Source organism: Parasteatoda tepidariorum, chromosome 4 (genome assembly GCF_043381705.1).
Source record: "Parasteatoda tepidariorum isolate YZ-2023 chromosome 4, CAS_Ptep_4.0, whole genome shotgun sequence".
Taxonomy (NCBI): Eukaryota; Metazoa; Arthropoda; class Arachnida; order Araneae; family Theridiidae; genus Parasteatoda; species Parasteatoda tepidariorum.
Genome location: NC_092207.1, coordinates 1,428,216 through 1,451,696, shown reverse-complemented (window position 1 = coordinate 1,451,696; position 23,481 = coordinate 1,428,216). Strand labels below are relative to the sequence as shown.

At 28.9% G+C, this 23,481-nt stretch overlaps 2 protein-coding genes across 3 annotated transcripts in view; one reads left to right on the top strand and one right to left on the bottom strand.

Moving 5' to 3' along the window:
- Window positions 1–9,570, top strand: part of LOC107454692 (probable ATP-dependent RNA helicase DHX35) — a 55,281-nt gene extending 45,711 nt beyond the window's left edge. The window contains exon 19 of the mRNA XM_043052518.2: window positions 9,458–9,570. Within this exon, the coding sequence (XP_042908452.2) occupies window positions 9,458–9,517 (60 nt within the window). The 3' untranslated portion in view covers window positions 9,518–9,570. The remainder of the gene's footprint in view (window positions 1–9,457) is intronic.
- Window positions 9,494–23,481, bottom strand: part of LOC107454697 (zinc finger CCCH domain-containing protein 3) — a 31,240-nt gene continuing 17,252 nt past the window's right edge. The window contains exons 5-10 of one of the 2 annotated variants that reach the window (XR_011636679.1): window positions 22,930–23,082; window positions 21,020–21,215; window positions 18,249–18,355; window positions 15,442–15,594; window positions 14,921–14,992; window positions 9,494–9,653 (exon numbers count right to left, since the gene is read on the bottom strand). Coding sequence is in view for 1 of the 2 variants with exons in the window: in XM_043052520.2 (XP_042908454.1) it covers window positions 9,632–9,653; window positions 15,442–15,594; window positions 18,249–18,355; window positions 21,020–21,215; window positions 22,930–23,082 (631 nt within the window). In the remaining variant the exon portion in view is untranslated. The remainder of the gene's footprint in view (window positions 9,654–14,920; window positions 14,993–15,441; window positions 15,595–18,248; window positions 18,356–21,019; window positions 21,216–22,929; window positions 23,083–23,481) is intronic. The other variant, XM_043052520.2, reaches the window with a different exon arrangement.

Sequence of the window (23,481 nt, the reverse complement as noted above, 5' to 3'; positions counted from 1 at the left end):
CCAATAGTTTCCTTGTCTTCTGGATTGGGTTCAAAATTACAAGGCTATGGTGTTGAACATTAGTAGTCGTAAGCCCGAAAATCGGGTCGGTTGTTCAACGACGGATAACATAAAATAGCAAGATATAAAAAATTATATATAATTTTATGGAAGGTAATTTTAAATTGTGAAATACAAAATTTGAATAAAATCGGTTGAATAATTCGAGATAAATAAAATTTTAAGCAAACTGACTTTTTTAAAATTTGAACTCGGAAACGAATTGATCGATTGCTCTCAAAGTTTGTATTTTGAAATTAAAAGGATGTGAAAATATGTAGAACATACAATTCAATATATTTTACTATTATTTAATAAACTAATAACAAATAATTATTTTTACTTAAAAATTTGCGCATAAAATGTTTTTTGTAATTCTATGCAAACATTTATCAATACACTCAAAAAGTTCCCGAGATAATGGGCTGTAATCGAAGAGTGAAGTTAAAATTAAAGGACCCAAACTTTCCAACTCTCTTTTTGCCATAACTTCAGATCATATCTTCCAGATTGCGGCTGTTTCCGCATTTTGAAAATTAAAAACCTAAAACTATAGACAAATTTGTATGTTTATCCAGAAGAGAATGTGCTTTTCTGTTCATTTTCGTAACTTAAAATATGGTATTGACTCTTTGTACGTGAAAATATGATTAAATCAAAAGTAATCAAGGTGTTCTCGTTTTCCATTTCATGCACTGTACATAAAATAAGTCGATGAGAATCTGCTATGTTGATTAATATATATTTTAAGATATTGAATACGAACAGTTTAATTGTTTTTCTGAATCAATCAACAATCTTTTTACTACTAAGAAAATGATAAAAAAATAATAAGTTAAAAATATTTTGTTACTGTTTTTCTTTTCCCCCGACTACATATTTATTGCGTTGATTAAAATATAAATCTTGAATTCGAATAAGTAAATGAATTTCCTCATAAGTATTAAAAAAAAAAGATGAAAAAATTTTAAAAAAATTAAATTTATTATTATACTTTAATTTCACCCATGTCTAATCGCATCCGGTCTCTAGTTTAACAATGTATGGGCAAAGTTATGAGTAGTGCAGTGAAACTACAATTACATAGAATTTACAATATATTTTTCCAATTTTTGTTACTAATTCTTAAATAAATAAAAAGTCAACTGCAAAATTTTTTATTAGGCATTTGTAAATGAATTTTTGATATAATTTAGAAAAAGTGTAACCAGACTATTTTCCTGAGGAGACTTTAAAATTTTCCCGATGGGGGGCTGACCATGCCCGACAGGGGTGCAATTGCCCCTACTGGCGCCACCCTAGGCGATGGGGGATTTTTAGATCGCATGAATAGGAATTACATAGTCTGAGAGGGTGACATGTTAAAACAGAAGTATGACTTTTTCTAGAAGAAAAAGATTACCCACTCTTCGAATATTTAAAAAAAAAAGAAAAGATTTTTCATATAAATTGGCTTACCTGGCAGACATTTTTAACCACATGAACAATATAAGTCTTTTAATTCAAGGGCCAGATATCACAATCATGGATGCAACTGAGAGATTACAAGCATTCTTATTAAAAATGCCACTTTGAAAAAATAGAATTCAAAATGAGATCTATGCAAACTTTCAAATATTGGACGAAGTGCTTTCTGAAAATGGATCTCGTGAAGATAATTTGGTACTGAATAACTTGAAAAATGAAATCTGTAAACACCTGGAAGTACTTCAAGTTTCATATAAAAAATATTTTAATTTGGATGAGATAAATACAAAAGATGAGTTGAGGATTCGTAATCCTTTTCTTTGTGATATTGACTGTATCGATGATATGAACCTTGTCAAAGATGAGCTTATTGATCTTAGAACAAAATCCTTGCTAAAAATGGATTTCGATTCAAAAACACTCGAAGAGTTCTGGTCTTCTGTGAGAGAAGCCTACCAATTGCTTGTAAAGAGAGCTATGGCAGCTATAATTCCGTGCTATAATTCCTTAACGAAGCGGGATTTTCCACACTTGTGACAATAAAAACAAAACATTGAAATCGATTGAATGTTGAACATGATATGCGCGTTGCTCTGTCGAAAGCCATCCCTCAATTCAATTTATTAATTAAGGAAAAGCAGCAACAACCTTCACATAAAACATTTTAGTTTTAAAAATTTTGTATACTATTAAAATAATAAAATTAAATGTTTTCTAATAATTGATGTTTTTTGCAATTATTTTTTTCACTGGGAGGTGGTCCGAGACATCTTAAAGATTTTTAAAAGGAGTCCATAGTACCAAAAAGCTTAAGAAACACTGATCTAGACGATCAGTAGTGGAGAACTTCAAAGCTCTTGAAATAGCAGCTAGTAAATGGGACTAACCATTAATGCTGACAAAACTAAATATATGGAGATAAATAGAGGTCTCACTAAGGCAATGCTCTTGTATGTGAATGATTATGAATTTGAAGCTGTTGATGAATTTAGATATCTCGGGACTAGTGTAACCTGCAAAAATGACATAAATACTGAAATCGATAGCTGTTTAGCAATGGCAAANTAAAAAAAAGGGAAAATATCGTAGTACATTGCTATGTAACTGAAAAGAGGAGGAGAGGGAAGGGAGAAGGGCTAAAGGCATGAAACCGGTCTCTCCCCAGATGGCGTATTCGAGTGTTGCGATCGCGAATGGCAAACAATTGCTACTTTGATTTAAAAAGCCAACTAAAAAGTAAATTTCTTAAAAGACAAAAATTAACATATACAAAACACTCTTGATCTATATGGTAGTGAGATCATATATGTAGTGATCCGCCTGTGATTGCTGATTTTTGAGAGAAGGATACTTAGAAGATTTTTTGGAGCAGTCTATGAGAGTAACAAATGGCACCCCCTTTACAATCATGTCATGAGTAATATAAAAAGTATAAACAACCAGACATAGTTCATGTTATTAAGGCCAATCGCATTCGATGGCTGGAGACCAAAACCCCGAAAAAAAGTAACTTTTTCTTTAACCAGAAGGTACAAGAAAAAGCGGTCGTCCACCGACTAGGTGGCTGGACGCAGATGAGAGGTACCTAAAGACAATAGGAATAACTAACTGGAAGGCCATGGCACAGAATAGATCAAGATGAAAAAAACTTATTGGGACGGAATTGGTCTGTAAGGCTGTTGTGCCCAAGAAGAAAAATTTTTATTTTGTAATATCAATATTTCCTATTGTGGCGACATCTATTGAGTAACAAATTAAGCAGCATATCAAGAAAAAATATTTATTATTTATATCTATTGAATAACAAAGGAAGAGAAATATCAAGAAAAAAATATTTATTATTTATAATTTGCAATATTAATATTTTCTATTGTGGCGACATCTGCTGAATAACAAATGAAGGAAAATATCAAGTAAAAATATTTATTATTTATATTTCATAATATTAATATTTTCTATTGTGGCGACATCTATTGAATAACGAATGAAGTAAAATATCAAGAAAAAAATATTTATTTCGTAATATTAATATTTTCTAATGTGGCGACATCTATTGATTAACAAATTAAGCAATACATAAAAAAAAACAAAAATACTTATTATTTATATTTTGTAACATTCATATTTTCTATTGTGGCGACATCTATTGAATGACAAAGGAAACAAAATATGAAGAAAAAGATATTTATTATTTATATATTGCAATATTGATATTTTCTACTGCATCGACATCTACTGAAAAACAACCTCCTGAAATTTAGACACAAAAATAAAGTCAAGTAAAATCAGTAATTTGAAAAAAAAATTTTTTTTTCAATTTTGAAATAGAAAACTTTATATTCCTCTAACATTTATGTGCTTTGCCTCTTCTGATATTTAGTTATTCGCCAAGACGAAGTTTAGTAAAATAGGTAATTTTAGAAGGGAAAAAAAAGTGAAAGAAGGGGCAAAGATAGTGTTTCGCCCCTTCTGAAATTTCAAAGTGCTCAAAAATAATAAAAATTGGTAAGTAAAAAAAAATAATCTATTTTCCAAATAGAAAGCTTTATTTTCTTCTGAAATAAAAGTGAGGGGGTGAAAAATTTGCTTTTCATTTTTTGTAATTTAGACATAGAATAAAATCAAGTAAAGTTGGAAATTTTACAAGAAAAAAATTGTTTTGTTTCATAACTTCGACGATATTTTCCAAATAGAAAACTTCATTTTCCTCTTAAATTATAGTAAGGGGATAGAAAACTTATTCTTCTGATATAAAGAACTTTGAAGCTATTTTCCAAAAAGAAAATTTTATTTTCCTCTTAAATTAAAGTGAGGGGGTGAAGAATATACTTCACCCCTTCGGAATTTCAGACATTCGCAGGAATAAAGTCGAATAAAATTTATATTTAACACTTATTTTCAACTTTAAAGCTATTTTCCAAATGGAAAAATCTCTGAAATTTAATTGAGATGGAAGATAATGTGCGCTTCCCCTTCTGAAAATTTGACATTCGCTAAAATAAAATTGAGAATTTCAGATAAACAAACTACTTTTTTTTCCAATTTACTAGCTATTTTCCAAATTGAAATAGAAATCCCCCAAGAAAAATACTTCGGTTTTGTTTAAATTTTTTTCTGCATGTTACAACTTTTAATTTATTAAAAAAAATTAAAACTAAAACACGAAAAGAGAAGAGGAGCACATCATAAAAAAACATAACAAGAGTTCAGAAAACTAAAATAACTACCACTGTTTTGCATCCTTCACTGAGACTAATAGATATATTTGAAAGCATCTTTTGACTGTGGGTGGTATGAAGGTGTTAAAACCTTCATACCACCCACAGTTATCTGACTCCTCAAAAGATAGCCATCTCCTTTCACACCATGGGAAAATTATCCTTTCCTTCTTTAAATTACCTTAATCATTTTTATGACCCTGGGCTCTTTTGTGCTTTTATAAAATGTCCTATATTTACAGTACCATCTATGTGTCCTTCAAGTTGTCTTAAACTAGAAATTATCTAGATGTTCCAGGAAAACAGATGTAAGCTTTTAAGGTCCATCCAAGGGGATGACTCTTGTTGACATATACTTAGGTCATTTTGTCAAGAGATTTTTTCTGAGACAAACGTAAAACGTTGCAGTTAAATTCCAGTTTTTAACTCATTTAATTGCGTCATTTAAATGAACCATTTTTAATTCAGATATAAATTTTCTGTTACCTTTTGTTTTGTTCAATTTTTGAAATTAAAATTTAACTAAGAGTTATTAAAATTATTTGCACATTCCTTTTTTTCAAACATAAATAGTGATATCAATAATTCCTATTCTTAATAAAAATTTTCCTTGGAAAACAAGAAAACACAAAGTAAATTTATTTATAAGGAGGTAAGTAAATGATTGCATTCATTTAAATTTTATGTTTATATACAGTTAGAATTCTTCTTCTATAAGAATGGTAACATAAAAATCGCCTTTTTTTATGTTCGTATATAAAATTTAATTTGTATAGTACTTTAATTGATAATTTTACGTTTATTGTGTGCATGGATTTTGTTCTTAATTTATATTTTTTAAATTATTAAGACCCTAAAATTTTTTAAATTGGAACTTGGAATTTTTCGGGTTTTCAACAACTTTGTTTTTATTAAAAAATGAAATGCAATCGTTATTTTATATAAAAAAATCATATTTAATTTAATAAAAAAACGCATTTAATTTAATAAAAAAGCTATGAACATCAGCTTAGAAATCCGTAGCAATTAATTCATTTCCATGACAAACCATTAAAAAGAATTTTTTTTTTAATTAGCAAATATGCTTCGACTTTTTCTCATTTTTCTTTCATAAAAAAAACTATTACTCTTTGTCATAATTTTGTCACATATGATTACATGGCGTCATGAATACATAGGCCAAATATTCAAGAACGAATTCTATTCATAATATAGCTATATTTTCTAGGGACCTGTCCATATTGGAGTAAGGCAACTTTGTTTTTGTTAATCCATGTATATAGAGAAAAAATTTCTGTATATTTTTTCAATTAGGACTTTTTAAAATGTGGATATATGTGCCGATAGAAAAAAAAGTCTATAATTTCCTTCAGTTTCCATAACGCGATCAAAAACTTTTAGATTTGAAACTAAAAAATAATTTTCCTTTTTATAATGGTTTTGTCTTGAAAAGACCTTCCTAACGGTATAGTAACCGAATTCAACAGGTTTATAAAATTGGTATTTTATGATTAACATTATATTTAGAGGAAACAGATTCGATTTTCTAACCCCCGTAATATAGGAGGTAGCTGTAATTTGGGGAATATGGTCCCAATAGTTGGATCGGGTCAGCTATCCAAAGTTTGGATCCTCAAATTTTATATATATTTTTTTTCCCTCTTTCTTTTTTGTATTTCACTACAGATTGAGAGCTTTTTAAGGGAATTGAAAAATTTTTGCACACGATTATAAAATTCTTTTATCTGAAGATAATTCCATACAAAAAATAAATTTTAGTAAATATTAATCATGTTTTTTTTTTCCTTCATAATAGTTTGATGTTGTTGATCATTTACGTCGCACTAGTGCTGCACAATAGACTAGGTAGCTGTAGCTGTAATTTGGGGAATATGGTCCCAATAGTTGGATCGGGTCAGCTATCCAAAGTTTGGATCCTCAAATTTTATATATATTTTTTTTCCCTCTTTCTTTTTTGTATTTCACTACAGATTGAGAGCTTTTTAAGGGAATTGAAAAATTTTTGCACACGATTATAAAATTCTTTTATCTAAATATAATTCCATACAAAAAATAAATTTTAGTAAATATTTATCATGTTTTTTTTTCCTTCATAATAGTTTGATGTTGTTGATCATTTACGTCGCACTAGAGCTGCACAATAGACTATTGGCGACGGTCTGGGAAACATCCCTTGAGGTTTGATCCTCTGATGGCACCCCCGCGACCAGCACGCGAAATCGAGCACTTTATGGTAGAACAGTTTAACGAGGACCAATACCGCACACCCTTTGAAACAAGTGTTGAAGAAATGTAATTAATTGTTTTAAAAAAAATCAGATTATATGCAAAATAAGCTTATTCTCAATTACTTTAGGAGTAAGCAGATCTTAACTTAAATACTTTGAATAAATTTTCTCTCATGAAAGTTCTCAAAATTCTTTGATAATATTTTTGTATTGAATTGTATTAAATATTCCAAAAATGCCATACTAAAATTTTCTTTACAATCATTCATGAATTAAAAAAAAAAACCAAATTTAAACCAGTATAGGAAAATTTTATTTTATTATTTAATTTTCTAAATATTAACCTCATATGTACAATATTTAATGAAATTGTTTTTCCCTTCAGAATGAATGAAAAAATTCAAATAGACGGGTGATTATTATTAAACTGATGAAAGTTGAGCACATTTGTCGTGTAGCTGATACAACATGTGATTTTATTATTCTTTTTTTCCTTTTTCTTTTAACGACAAAAGTAAAAACTGTTTTCGCTTTATTCAATCTCTGCAAAAATTCAAATTTGTGTCTTTTGCACCATGTGCAGCTCTGAAGTACAATTCGCATTTCATAGGAACTTTCATAATGTGGTGGCGGAATTTTATTCTTGTTTAATTAAAAGAATGTTTTAATATCATCTGAAGTACAAATTCCATAATATAATTGGGCAAATCCGTTAGTCATACACTAATAAAATGTATAGGGATTGAAATAATTTCAAAAAAGACAAAAAATTTGAATCCTTAATTCTTTTTTAACATTGAAAGATTAATTTAAACCAGTCAATATTTTAATTATTACTTTTTAAATACAAAGACAAAAAAGCTGAGAAATTCTTTCTGTTATGTAGAAATTATTAAGACATTTCAGTATCTGACAAAATATTTCGAGACTACTAATTATACTATACTTAATTAACTAATTATACGGATTTTTCTCTTAAGCCTCCTCTAACCAGCAAAGATCCTGAAAAGTAAAGGAAGGTTCTGATATTCTAAAATATGTATTTTCTTTTGAAGAAATGTGCCTAACCACCCAAGTAGAATTTCTCCTCACGGGAAATTGTGGATTGACTTCAATTCAGGGCGACCCCACAAAGTGTTTGCTGAAGGAATTGCCAAAATATTAAATGAATAACATAATAACCCCCAGGATAGGTCAAAGAGTTCATGTTGAGATTAAGAGGGTGGGATATGGCAGCTGAATAGAGGGGGGGGCGTACAAGCACTACATGGATAATACTAAAAGTCCAAATTTATACCATTTGTGAGAATTATCTTTTTTAGGTAAGTTCTTTTGTCTCTTAGAAAAAAGAACAGTAAATATTAAAATATAGACCAATGTGGGATAAATTTATGTACATTAATCTACAAAAAAAAAAAAAAAATTGCAAAGAAATATCTAAAACAAAGTATTTATGAGCATCTAGGAATTTTTTTTACTTAGATTTAAGCAAAAAATCTTTTTAAATATAAATTTTTTTTTGTTTAAAATTAGTTTTGCTTAATTAAAAAATCATAATAAGAAAAAAAAGAACAGTAAATATTATAAAACACAAGTATGATTTTTTCATGATCAATGATTTCTTGCCTATGTTGACTTTTCCTTCCTCCACAAAACACCAATGTGGGATAAATTAATGTACAGCAATCTACAAAAAATAAGTAGCATATAAAAATAAATACCTAAAACAAAGTATTTATGCGCATCGATGCATTTCTTTTTTTTTAAACTTAGATTTAAGCAAAAAAGAATGTTTTTAAGTATAATTTTTTTGTTGTTGTTTAAATTAGTTTCGTTTAGTTGAAAAATCATAATACGAAAATCTGTTTTTTAAAAATCATAAGAAAATCTGCTTTTTAAAAACCATAATAAGAAATCAGCTTACAACTAGTATTTTAAAATAATAATTATTAGAAATGCTCTAAAAAATCGTGTTCTTTTTCTGTATTTTGCTCAAAACTTTAGTAAGATTCATGGCAAAAAAATAAAAAAAACTTCGGCATTTTGTTTTCTTTAATGTCAATACTGGCCACTCTCTCTCTTTTTTTTGTTACCTCATTCCCCAACCAACTTAAAGAGTAACCCACTTTCCATGACAATGGCTGTAATCTGGTCTACCTGCCCTCCTCTCCAGTGCCAACTTAAGGTGAAATGAAGTATAGCATGTTTGAGGTTAGAATGTTAAGCCATTAAGATTAAAACCCAAATGTTAAAATCCAAAATCAATAGTTATTCAGGGTGATCTCTTTTCCCCTTTTTTGCACTGTTCCACTGCTTTTCACCCAATAGGTCACCCTCTCTTAATTAATAATACAGTATTTATAAGAGAATTGTTTAGGTGATTTCTATTGTTATGTCCACAAGCTGAAGTGGTTGGGGGCTGAAACATTTTCCAACAAAATTATTGATTTTATCTAAACTAATGCAAACTTTTTTATTTTCTAGGACAGAAAGATTGGGTTCACAGAATCAAACACCAACTCAAATGATATATCACTTTATTAAAAAGAAAACCTGCACATGTAATAAATCTGTAAATAAATAAATATGAAAATACATTTGAATCTCTTAACAATTATAACTTACTATCCTGCATAAACACATTAATTAGTAGACACATCAAAAATAGAATAAGGTGGCACTGCAACAATAAAAAAGAAAACAGTGATTAGCAAGTATAAATACACAAATTAACAGCCAGCACATTAATTAACCGCTTCCCTTATTATCCAGAGTTGATTCAGGTATAAATATATTTCAAATATTTACTATCCTGAGAAAACTCGGGCTTTGCAGAATTAGTATGCTTTGTATTATCCAGGGACCGATCAAGACAAATTCAGGCCCAAGGCCCACAAAATTTTCCTGGCCCCTAACAAAATATTTTGAAATTAAATTTCTTAAGAGTGGTCCTAACAATAAAAAGAATCTATTGAACTGCATGATTCAAGAGAAACATTCTGAAAAATTTTAAAAGCAGACAATTGAAGATTGTTTTTGTAAGATAAAGTTTACGCATCTAAATATTAAAGCAAAATATAAAATGTTGTGTGAAAATAAAAATAGTTTGATGACCACAAACAGGTGAAATCAGTGACTTTTAGCAAAAATCACTGATTTCACCTGTTTGTGGTTATTTTATTATTCTGAATTATTTTAAAGATTGTAGCCTTCCGTCTACAGCTTTAAGAATAAGTTTTTAGTTCTTGTTGACATTAATCATTTATAAGAGATTTAGCGAACATGGATTCTCGTCGCATTTGCTTAAGACGTTGGAGTAAAAATTGCACCCATTAAAATTTAGCTGCACTTTCGAATTTGATTAGTGCAATGTTTTCACGAGTTTGGCTTATCACAATATAAAGAAAATTTGAAGTGAAAAAAAAAACCTTTTTTGAGAAAAACTGTTTCTTTCAGTATTTAAACGAAACAGCAATATTGTTGTTTTTTTTATTAACTTTTGAGCCCCCCCCCCAGAAAGTGTGGACCCTAGGCCCGTGCCTATTGGGCCTAGGCGATAATCAGGCCCTGGTATTATCATGTTTTTACTTGGCCAGGGGCAAAAAAGAAAATCTGCTGTGATTGGAAGTTTGCAAAGTTTTGTTGTTGGTAAGTGGGAATAATGTACACATGTTTTTTTTTGCGATTGTATATACACGATGGTTGCTGAATTTACATAGGAAAAAAAAATGGCGTATCACTTCACTGGTGTTCACTGGAAAGTGTCACTTAGTGTTATCACTTGTTTTAAAAAATATCATACAAAGACTTTTTACATTTGACCGAGATTAATCGGGATAGTAAACTGATGGTAAATTAAATGTTTTTTTCTTACACATAAAAAAATTTACATTTCAACTTAAAACTTGTGCATTATGTTTTGTTTCAGTTCCTTGTATTTATTAATGAAATAAATCTGCTTCTTCAAAAAAATTGGTAAGGGAAGCAGTTAATGAATGTAAATTTTAATGAAACAAAATCAATTTAATAAAGTAAAAAGTAGAAATTAAACTTCTTATTTTCGCAAATGATTCACCTGATTTCTTTTACCATTTAAAATTGAATCGTTGCACCCTCTTTTAAAAAACAAATTAATAGTAAGAAGTTTCTCGCTTCCAAAGAAACTAACCTTTTTGAAGACAATTATATGGTTTGTCTAAAGTAAGAATCCCACCCCAACCATTCGCCTGGACCCGTGGCAGTGACTATGGTAACGAGGCACAACTATTTCGAGTAGGGCTAAGGGGTCGGTGAGAGAAAGGGCATATTTTTCATCTGTCTATTGTGTTAGCCCTAGAGTGAAGAAAAGCTAATACTTTCCCTGAAAGGCACTATTCTTGTTTCTATAGCAGCAGACGGCCTTAAACTTTGTGGCGGGGGAGTTCTTACCGTAGACCAGGGTTTCTTGACCGGTGGTTCATGGACCCCTTAGGGGTCCATGGGTCATATTTTAGGGGTCCGTCGACTACTCCTAATTTTTAAAACGTTTTGATCAATAATATTTAAATAACATTGATCTTTTTTTTCTAAAAGGTGAAAATACATACATATTTGAAACCAAGTGATTTGTGAGCGGCAAGCCTCCCCGTGATCGAGATACCTCAAATTCCGCGCAGACTGCACATAACCCTCTAAGATCCCTGTCATATTTTTAACATCCTCCATCAACCGGCTTTCAGTTTGCACCATCAGGGGCAACCCCCTGATGACGTTCCCTGATGTCAAATTACAAGTATTCTTATTAAAAATGCCACTTTGGAAAAATAGAATTCAAAATGGGATATATGCAAACTTTCAAATGTTGGACGAAGTACTTTCTGAAAATGGATCTCGGTAAGATAATTTGTAACTGAATAACTAGAAAAATGAAATCTGTAAACACCTAGAAGTACTTCAAGTTTCATTTAGAAAATATTTCAATTCGGATGAGATAAATATAAAAGATGAGTTGTGGATTCGTAATCCTTTTCCTTGTGATATTGGCTTTATCGATGATATGAACCTTGCCAAAGATGTGCTTATTGATATTAGAACAAAATCCTTCCTAAAAATGGATTTCGAATCAATAAGACTCTGAGAGTTCTGGTCTTTTGTGAGAGAAGCCTACCCATTGCTTGTAAAGCGAGCTATGGCAGCTATAATTCCGTTTGCTACAGTGTATCTTTGCGAAGCGGGATTTTCCAGACTTGTGAAAATAAAAACAAAACATTGAAATCGATTGAATGTTGAACATGATATGTGCGTTGCTTTGTCGAAAACTATCCCTCAATTCAATTTATTAATTAAGGAAAAGAAGCAACAACCTTCACATTAAAAATTTTGCATACTATTAAAATATTAAAATTAAATGTTTTCTAATAATTGATGTTTGTTATAATTTTTTTGACGGGAGGGGGGCGGGGGGTCCGTGACTTTTTAAAAACTTTTAAAAGGGGTCCATCATATCAAAAGGTTAAGAAACACTGCCGTAGACGAACTATAGTCTTCCAAGACTTATCCATCAGTTATGATGATACAGAAGTTTTTATACCTAACAATACAATTTTTTCAATTTAATTTTTAATAATTTTTTTCCACATAACTATCTTTGTTTGATCTAGGTAGGTAAAAAATATTTTTTTGTGAGATTAGTTTCCAAAACAATAAAGAAAAACGAAATATATAAAAATTACATTAAGGAGATTAAACATATGCTATTGAGATTTTCCCAAAATTTTGATAGCCAAAAATTTAAATACATAGTTAAAAGAGGAACATATTTATATAATAATAATAATAAAAAAATAAATTAAAAAAAAAAAATAAATAAAAATAAAAAAAGATAAATTTTTGAGTTTAGTTTATAAGTAGAAGCCCCGTGGCAGAATCGCAGCGTTGTTATAGAGTTCTTGCAGAAAGATTCTTCTTTTGTAAAGTAAAAAAATTTTAGTTTTCTTTTCTACAGAAATTTACACGTAATATTTTAACCATGCATTTTGATAAAAACTTTTTGACGCACTTAATTTACGCCGAAAGTATCGTAAATCAATTTATTGTTTTGGTTGTATTTTTGGCAGTACTGATTTTCACATGGCTTTTAAATATCTCGATATATTTCAAACAATATGGAAAATTCTAATCGTGCATTCGAATATTTATCTTTTAAGGCAGTGGTTCTAGCTAATTTTTGGCAACTATTGATTTCTCACTAGTTTTTAAATCTGATATTTTTTATACGATATTACAATTATTTATTATGCATTTCAGTATTATTATGCAGTTTTTTGAGGAGTCTAATTCACGTGATTTTGTCATCACTTTCGATGACAGATTACATGATTTTAAATTATTTTTTTTTATTGTGATGATTATTTACAAAAGGCATAGAAGGAAATAATTTGAGCGTTACCCCCTCCAACGAAATGTGAGAATACACCCATAATATTAGAATAAAAAATTATTGCATGTTCAGTTAAAAAAATTATAGTTTTTTTTGTAAACAAAACGCTTTTGTTATTTTAAATTAGTAACAAGTATTTTTGTCATTATTAAAAGTATCTTGCAGAAAGATATTAGTGCTAGACAGTTTTGTAGCAGGTAGCTCGAAAAAATTCTGCCACAGGGAGCAGAAGTAATTAATTAACCTGTTTAAAGCATATAATTAAGATCATTAAGAAATTCACATAGTAGCAACAAAAACCTGATCAGAATTTTTTTAGCAAAGTGCCCCTTTTAATCTACATAAACAAATTAATCAAGACTATGCAGTATATTACGAGTATGTAAGTATATTAGAAGAATAGTTTTAAATTGACTCATAAGATTTTTCTTTCTTCATCTTTTAGCTTAAAAAACCTTTAAAACTCTAAAAAAATATGCCAGAAACAAATTTTAGCAAGCAGAAAAATTTATATAACTTATTTATAAGATCAAGCTTTACTTAAAAATTTAAAAACCATCTAAGTATAAAATTGAACATATTGTCTGCCATGTCACCCATATTCGGGTGACAGCAAAGTTTCTGATCGGGTTGCGTCACCCGCACTGGGGGGAAGTTTATTTGACTACTTGCAAAGAATGTTTGTATGCATTTGAAAACATATTTCACAGGAAGTAACAAAACTATTGAATTGTTATAAAAGTAATACAAAAATGATTTATCAAGAAAATTATTGCGAGTCTCATAAAAGCTTTCTTGTTCACTGCTATTTGTCTCACTAAGAAATAAGTTTTAGTTTTCTTTTCAAAATTTAGACGAATAAGGGTAAAGATTTTAAGTTATACTCTTCTTTACTTGGCAAAGATTCAAACTGATCAAGTAAAGTGGCAAGATGAGAAGCAATGGACACAAATAAACAGACATGATACCACGAAAGCAAAAGGATATTATTCTTGTGATTCAGCACTCAATCGCTCTAATTTTTTTTTTTTTTTTAAAGAAATTTTTATTGGTAAGAGAAAAAAAAATCAGTTATATTCTCTTTTTATTTGGAATTTTATTCTGTTAAAGTGAGTAACTTTATTTTATCTTTTAATAATAATAAAAAAAAGCATGAAAAAAAAATCTGTGCCAAAGGAAACATCTGTTTCTAAAGCAGTTTAAAATAAAGTGAAAAGTAAAAACACCTGCATTTCCAATGAACAAAAAGAAAAAAAAAGAAAGAAATGCAAATTGGGAGAAACTTGTTGAAAGCTGTGCAAATGCACTATTGGTTTGTCCCCACATTGCCAAACCCAGTTGACATTGAAACTACCATGTGAGGTACAAAATGAATTCTATTCCTTTTGCCGTTTTTTTATTCCATGTAAATTATACTTGTTTCACCTCAAGTTATCATTATTAGTTGTTTACTTATTTTTTTATCGTTATTAGTTATCGGCTTGTTTTTTGTAGTTATTCATTGTTAGTTTCTTAGTATTAATTGTTACTTTTTTTTGTAGTTCCTTGTTAGCTTCTTTTTTTTTGTGAGGTGAGCATCTCTCGTCAAAACAAAATGTTACCTAAGAGAATAAAAAGAGAACAAATGAAATTCTATTATATAGATTATTATTTTAATTAATAAAATTTTTTAAGATGGGACATTTTTAGATTCACCCCATCATAATCTACTACCAAAACTTAACTAAATTTATTGGTTTTTCTAAAATTAACAGTATAATTGAATGAGCGTAATACATGGGCGCCATATTGGAATTTCCGAAACAGACCCGAAATTCACAGAATTCGTGAGTGCCAGATTAGGGGTCATATACTGTATTAAAATATCGGTGAGATTACTTAGCAGAGTATGCTTCATACTCTGAAGGAGATTTCACTGCAAACGTGTGGGGCAGTCAAAGTAGTTTTTTCTTTGGATTTGTTGTATTATATATAAACATCACATTTTAGAACTATCCATCCTTTTTTTTTTTAGATTATTCAACCCCTTTTAATAAACTAAAAAAGATACCTTTTCTCAAGAGAAATGAAATCTTGTTGTTGAGGCAAAGACTTAACCCTGCTGGGGACAACTAAGGATAAACTCTCTTGTGGGTTTGACTCAAAGTATCTGAGCACAGTTTCCAATTGAAATTCATCTTTTTCTTCCGAACATGATTTAGGGCTAAAAGAAAAAATTATTTAAAAATATTTTTGAAAGTACTTTAAATTAAAATGTTGTGGTACCATATCACAGGAGTAATTGGAGCACAAAGTGAAAAGCCCTGAAAATTTTATGAGCAAAAACTCTAAATCAACTTATATACCATACATGTTTCATATTTAACATACCTTTTTGAACTAACATTTATAATTAAATTACCTTGTAATACAGAATATCACACCTTTAGAGTAACTAATTCAAGAAAAAATTTACTTCTTCATCGCGATATTGAGTTCTAAAATTGCATGAATATGAACAGAGATATTGAATTTTTAAATCACGTNGGTTCTCGTGGTCTTCTGCTCCATGTAACGCAAATGCGGATCAGTTCCATCTTTCGCCCAATACTTGATCGTGGAGTACCCTTGTCTTTCGGATTGGGATCAAAATTACAAGGGTACGGCGCTGAACAATATCACTCGTAAGCCCAAAATTGGGTCAGCTGTTCAACGACGGTTATGAAATAAAATATGTATAAAAATTTCTTTAGTTAACTGATTCTTACTATTTGCTGTGTAACTTCCTTTGAACATAATGATTACTAAAGCAACTATATAAAATGCTATTGAAATAAAATAAAAAAATTCAATTCAGTTAATTAAAATAATACAGCTTTTGATACTAACAGAGAATCACTTTCAGAATTTTATGTATCATATTTGCATAAATTGTATCATTAACACTTTCATAGTCACGGATCAAAATTTTTCAGGAATACTTGCTGTGTTATTCGTGAATATGGTTATTAATTGCAATGGATTATTATTTTTTAAAGTAAAATAATTAAAGGAGTTTCATTTCTATTTTAGTGCTGCAAAGGAATTCTTAAGCACAGATTGACTTCAAAAGATTCAATAATGCTTGAAACAACTGCCAGCACAGTCCCTCATTTGAACAAACTTTTGCCAATTATTTCGAATTAGTATAATTAAATAGTAATACAAAGCTTAATGATATGTGAATATTGCTTTGTTGGAAATTTTGATAAGTGAACAATCTAGGATTTGAATATGAGAGCAATATTTCCTTTCAAATTGTTACAAGATTCACCATCAGGGTGCATATCTTTCAACGCAAAAATAAGCACCTCTTAAGCACAAACAAAATATTTTTAAGCACTATATACATTAACAAAAGACAAAATAATTTTCAAAGACTTTACATGATAATGATAAAATAAGTAGTGTTTGACAAAGAACTCTTTTCTTGATTATATTTAGCCACCACAAAAAGACGGAGAGATTTTTCAGTTCGATATCAGAGGGTGTAAAATGGAAGCCTGAAATTGAGAATGTCTTGCAAAATGCAGCAGAATTGCACATGAGAAGGCAATAATCTCACTGATCCCAGCTCAGTAAACGAAGAACCCGCAAGTATTTCATCGAACATGTAAAATTATTGCCGCTTCCATACACTACGCACTGACGGTACACCGAAATGCATTGTGTTTGAATGAATTGTGAAAACGTTGAATAGAACAATGTAAAAAGTAAGATTTTGCATAATGCGTGACGAAAATTGACATGGTAACGAAAAAAAATTTAAAAAACCCAAATTTTTGTAAAAGGAAAATTAAGCACTTTTTAAAAATGCTAAGCACCATGACCATGATTAACTTTGATACTTCACTTTATAATTTTAGAAAAATTTTCTTGATGAAAGCAAATTCTTTTATAGGGGAAAAAAAAAAAACACAAATGTACAAAATCAGAAATTTCAAGTGAAAAAATAAACCTGCATTTTTTTCTTCAGTTTTGTAAGTTGCAAAAAATTGTGAATTCAAGGATAGCACCAAACAATTCTTACTCTTGGAACATAAAAACAGTAAATCATTCAAACATAAAATCAATCGAAACATAAAATCAATACAGGAGAAAAAAAGCGCCAGAATAGGAGGTTTCCATCATCTTTAATAATTCTTATATGGCATAATTCAAAAGCTAAAATTTAACACTAAACATACCAACACTTAATATATATCTATTTCTACCATAGCTGGTTAAATGACCGGACTTCATAATTAATATTATTTCTTCTAAGAGCTTGAGTTGTCTTGATTGTTTCGACATTTTTCTGGATAAAAACTAACAGTTAGTTAGAAATGAAGTGAAGCTATCAAAATAAAATATAAGCTACTTACAGTAAAAAACATTTAGTTTTTGTAACTTTTCTGACACAAACATGCCAATCTAAAATTTTAGGTACTCTCTTGAAATTTAAATTCACAGTTATTCTGATAGAACTAACTACGCAACAGTCTTTGCAAAAATTTGCAATTAATCGCATTACGCAGTAATTTCTGATCCGTAACTTTATAAAGCAATAAATTTCCCCCCGGTCAAATGACCGGTTGTGGTAGAAATAGGTATGCGACAAGTATTATTCGAAACAAGCAAAATACAAAATAAATAATATTAACTCTATATAATTGTTAGAAAAAGTCATGAAGTCAAATGTGCAAAAACAATAAGATAATAAATGCATTTTCCACGCAAAAGTTCTTCATTCGTATTTTTAGTGTTTAAAGGGTAGAAATATTAACAAGCTTAAATTGCATGAAAAAATGTTCATTTAACTTAAATGCAATTATTTTCTTCATTAATAACAATACTTACTTTATTAATATTTCTTTCTTCACGGGATGAGGGAAAATACAGTCTTTGCCTTTATCACATTGGCCTCGTAAAAATTTAGTGCAAATCAAAATGTGAGCCTTCTTGCACTAAAGACAAAGTAGCAATCAACAATAATATAGCTTAAATTTCAAGAGTGAATTCATCAATAAAAAACTTCATATCATAATAACTTCCAATGAATTATTTTTGGGACATCCCATTTTGGTTCCGATCAATTTTTCATTACAGTAATTTTAAAAGAAAAAAATTAAAAAGCATATATACTTGTACAATTTAAAATACTTAATCTTTCAAAAAAAAAAAAAATGATTTTTTTTTTAAAGTTTTGTTTTATTAATGTGTGTGTGTATATATAGATATATATATATAATTATTTAATGTTCAAAATAGACTAAAATTAATTTAAAAAAAGTAAAAAGATAAGATTAAATGTGAAACTTTCAAATATTAAAATTTTCCTTTATTTGTACACAAAACAAGTTTAAATTAAATCAGTTTAGTTTTATGTTTATTTAAAAAGTACTTATCAAACATATAGTTTGTGTATATAAATAATGAAAAGAGATTTTTGCCCAATTTTATGTTTCCTAATCTAATATTAATTTGACAAATTAGGTGTTTACAAATTCATGAAAGCTTGAATAAATGATTCTGCAATTGGTTTGCAATAACTATTTGACATACTTTAGTTATAACATCACTTTCAAGCTTTTATCAGATTGACATATAATTTTTTGCATGTTAGCAGAACATTACCTAGAATCATTTTGACATTTCTATTGAAATGTTATTTTATTACAAGAGAAAAAAATATTTTGGGACTTTTCTATAAAGGTTCAAAAGCTGTGAGTGTAAGTTCATTAGATTTGATTTTATAAATTTGTAAAAATTTTTTTTCAATATTAATTATTATTTTTGTTTAAGTTTAGCTTTAAAGTTATGTAATATCAGAATTCTTATTTTTTCTGTAATTTTTGTGAATTCAGAGATGGCATTACTTTTGGAAATTAGGAATTTCAATGACCGTTTGGAAAGGGATTATTTAATTGCAAAAAGTTTCAATGTTAAGTACGCATGCAAAAAGAATATAAGATGAAAAAACATTATTCATTGTTGAATGAAGAAAAGTATCATAACAACTACGGAGGAGAATCTTGAATTATTTTGATTGCTAATTTAAAGAAGTAATTGAAGCAGGAATTTTTTCCCAATCATCTGTTCAGCATTCATTTCTCTTGTTCTGGCTAAAGCAGCCATTCACAGATAGCAATTTAGTAAACAAATATGTGCTATTAAAATGGCGAAAGCTTTTGGCGATGATAGATAAGCCTAGAAATTTGATTCAATGGCGCTTTTTAATCAAACTTAGCAGAGCAGGTAGCAAAATCATTAATTGATTTAATTGAGAAAAAAAGTGCCTATTTCTCACCTTGCTTTGATGAAAGCATTAATCAAACTGATGAGAGTTAGTTTGATTAATATCTAATATTTATACGCCTAATGTCTAATATTTGCACACTGGAAGATTTTTCTCACAAAGGAATTATTGGAAATGTATCTAATGACTGATAACACAAAAGGAAAGAACATCTGCGAAGCAGAGAAAAAATTACGAGGTTTTAATAAATGTTCAGATATTGAAACGGATAGAGCACCAGCGATGCTAGCGGAAAAAACCGCATTGTTTAGAGAAAACGATGTCATTTCTCCAACAATTCAAGGAGCTTATGTTCAGGGTATCTGCTAGAATTTAGATTTTCAAATCCATGACTAATTTCAAGAATTTTTCATGACTTAAAGTTACTGTTTTCTCTGACAAAAACACAACACTAAATTAAAAAAAACATTATAATAACATTATTTGAAATGATAAGTATAACCGAAACTGTTATACTCTGCATCTTCATACTTATAAATTTTAAAAATAGTAAAGAAAGAGTTGAAGCAATGAAATAGGTGAAAAAAATNTAGGTATAAATATATATATATATATATAAAAGCAAATAATTCGTTTTTTTTTTTCCTGATGAATTATACCTGATGAATTATTATGATGATGATGATAAAGATACTTTTCTTGTTCAAGGGAAAGGAAAGAAATATTCTTGATTTTTCTGTTCTCATTTTGGAATTAAAAAAAATAATTCTGAAATCAGAGAAGTTTAAAAAATAATTCGCTCTAGAAATGATGTTCTTTCTTTCATTCTTTGAAAGAGCACCATAATTTTTAAAGAACATGATATAAACATTTTATATCATGAATAAAATATGACTGTCGAATTCAGATATTCGGAACACCATGGAATGGGGGGGGGGTCAAACTCTATTTAAAAAATTAGATTTTTCAGCAACCTAAATCCATGACTTTCTATGACTTAAAAAAAATATATAGTTAAAATCATGAAATTTCATGACAAATTTTGTTCAAAATAGAAATCCATGACTTTTCAGGTGTGCGGATAACTTGTATGTTGAAAGCCTGGGAAATAAAATCAGGTTTTTCAAACTTGTGATATAAATTATAAATATGGTAAAGGGTGAAAGTTGTGCAATTCTGCAATTAGAATTTATTTTAAAATAAACTTTTGTGATATAATAATAATAATAAAATAAAACATTTTCACCAAACTACTAAAAAAATACAAATATACAAGTTTCAAAAACAAAATAAACAAATTCATTATTTAACTTAAACTAAAGAATTTTTTAACCACAACAAAGAATAGATTAAAGAATTTTAAACCACTTACAGTTTTTCCATTAGGGCAGTAGCCTTGAACAAAGGCTTTGCACAATTCAGCATCAGAGGAAAGTTGCTCATGCAGGTATGGACAGTCTTTTTTTGTGCACGCATTTTGTAAGAAAAATGAACAAAGAGCCATTTTCCCAGGATTAATCTCATGAGAAAATAAGCATTTCTCACTCTTACAAGTCCCACGTAAAAACCTAAAAAAAATAAATCAAAAATCAATAATTTGAAAACAAAAATAAAGAACTTAACAGAATTTATAAAGAAGAAACTCTAATAACAATTTTAATTTCAGCTTTAATAATAACTGATCAGGGGCAATCGAGGCACAGAGTGAAAAACCCTGAAAATTTTATGTGCAAAAAATCGATATCAATTTATACAACCTATATGTTTTATATTTAATATAATTTTTTAAATTAACATTTATAATTAAATTACCTACTAATGCAGAATATCACACTTTTAGAGTAACTAAAAGGAAAAACTTATTTCTCACAAGAATTGCGATATTGGATTTTAAAATCGCGTGTACATGAATCACTTTTCAAAATGTTTAGATTAGACCCCGTGAATACAAATCCAAATGTGTAGATTTTAAATCTAGCATAAATGCAAAAATTGAAGTTTGATATTACAAACGCATGAATACGAATGACAATATTGGATTTTAAAAACATGTGAATACGAATCATAATAATGGATTTTAAAAACGCTTGAATACAAATTGTGACATTGGATTGGGTTTCAAAAACAGGTAAATGCAAATCCCGATATCGGACTTTTCAATCACGTGAAATAAAAATTGCGATGAACAATTTTATAAATCACATGCATACAAATTGCAACGCTTAGCTTTTAAAGCAGGTAAATACAAAGATTGATGTTTGATATTAAAATCGCGTGATTAAGAATTGCAATCTTAGCAGATTCCAGAGTAGTTACAAATATTTAAAATGGCGAAAAAAAAAAGCCAAATCAAAAGAATCAAATGGGCAGAAGAATGCATATAAACGTCCCTTAACAGGATTTAGAATAAACTTCACAACTTTGTCAGATTGAAGTTTTTGATTTGCGGATGTCCGCGAACCAATGTTCTTGAGATATGCAGAATACTGAGATACAGGTTTGGGGTTTCGAACGCCCTAAATTGGTTTTGAACAAGACACGTGGGTTTAACTGTCTTAAACTGTCCTAAACTGACTAAAATTGTCTTAAAGTGACCAAAACCTTGAAATTAGGTTAAAGATGTGGTATTCCAGAGGTGTAACTATAGGACACATAATAATTACGTATATTAATAAATATTTGATACCTTTCATACAATCCGCTTTAGCTTATTAAACGAAAATAATATAATAGAAAAAGATTTATAACTTTTAAACTCGACAATTCATTGAACAACAAAAGTGAATACCTTATCTTTTAAATATGAATAAATATGCTTTTAATACTGATAAATTATGTTATAAATAATGCAATATGAAAAATAATAATAAACTTTTTCAATAAAACCAAAACTTGTCTTCATTCTGCGTCTTGCTAAAAAATTAACCTTTTATTCTCCACATTTTTTTTAAAATTGTGATATAATCTGACTAAAAGAGTTTTAGACAAAGGGATTTTAAACAGGACAGTTTAAATCGTGGATTAATCCAATCTGTCCTAAACCTTGCTAACTCTGTTACGAAATCTGTGCAAAAATTGCATGCTCTGTTTCTAGTTTTTAGACCCCCCCCAAAAAAGGTTCCAAAAACATGGAATTCCGAGGAACCCCGGAATACAGTCACTCCTGACTGATGCGATTGAAGATGTCTTTGAAAAACATCTTTTTGAAAGAAAATTACGATTAATATTTAAAAAGTCACATGAATTGTTAAACAATAAAAAAAGGGGAATAAAAGTGCATACCTGGTGCAAACAGCAATCTTGCTTGGATCATGAACAAAAGCGCATTTAATACCTTTATTGCATCGTCCAAATCTGTTATAAAACATGCAATAAGAGTTGATTTTCTGCATCTTTTTTCTTGTTGCTTGATTTATACTACGATTTAATGCACGGCTAGAATAAATAGGTTTACAAAATATTTATTATCAACACAAATGTTTAAATAACAGGTAAATAAATTAATTAAAAATGAAAAAAATTAAATTAATTGAAATAATTAGTGGTAAGATATTACTAAAAATGTGCTTGTATTTTTAAACGAAATGTTTCTACAATGAAGCCATAATTGATTTCAATGTATCTCAAAATAAATTTTGCTAGTAAACCAACAATGATTCATAACTTGATTAAAAATTTCCTTTGCTTAAAAAATAAATATAATTTTATAGAGAATGAAGTTTTAAATCAAGTTATTTTTTTATCACTTCAGTTTCTGAATAATATTTGTTTAAAACAATGAATCAATAAAATTGTAACAGTGAAAAGATGAATAAAAAATTTAAATATGATTCA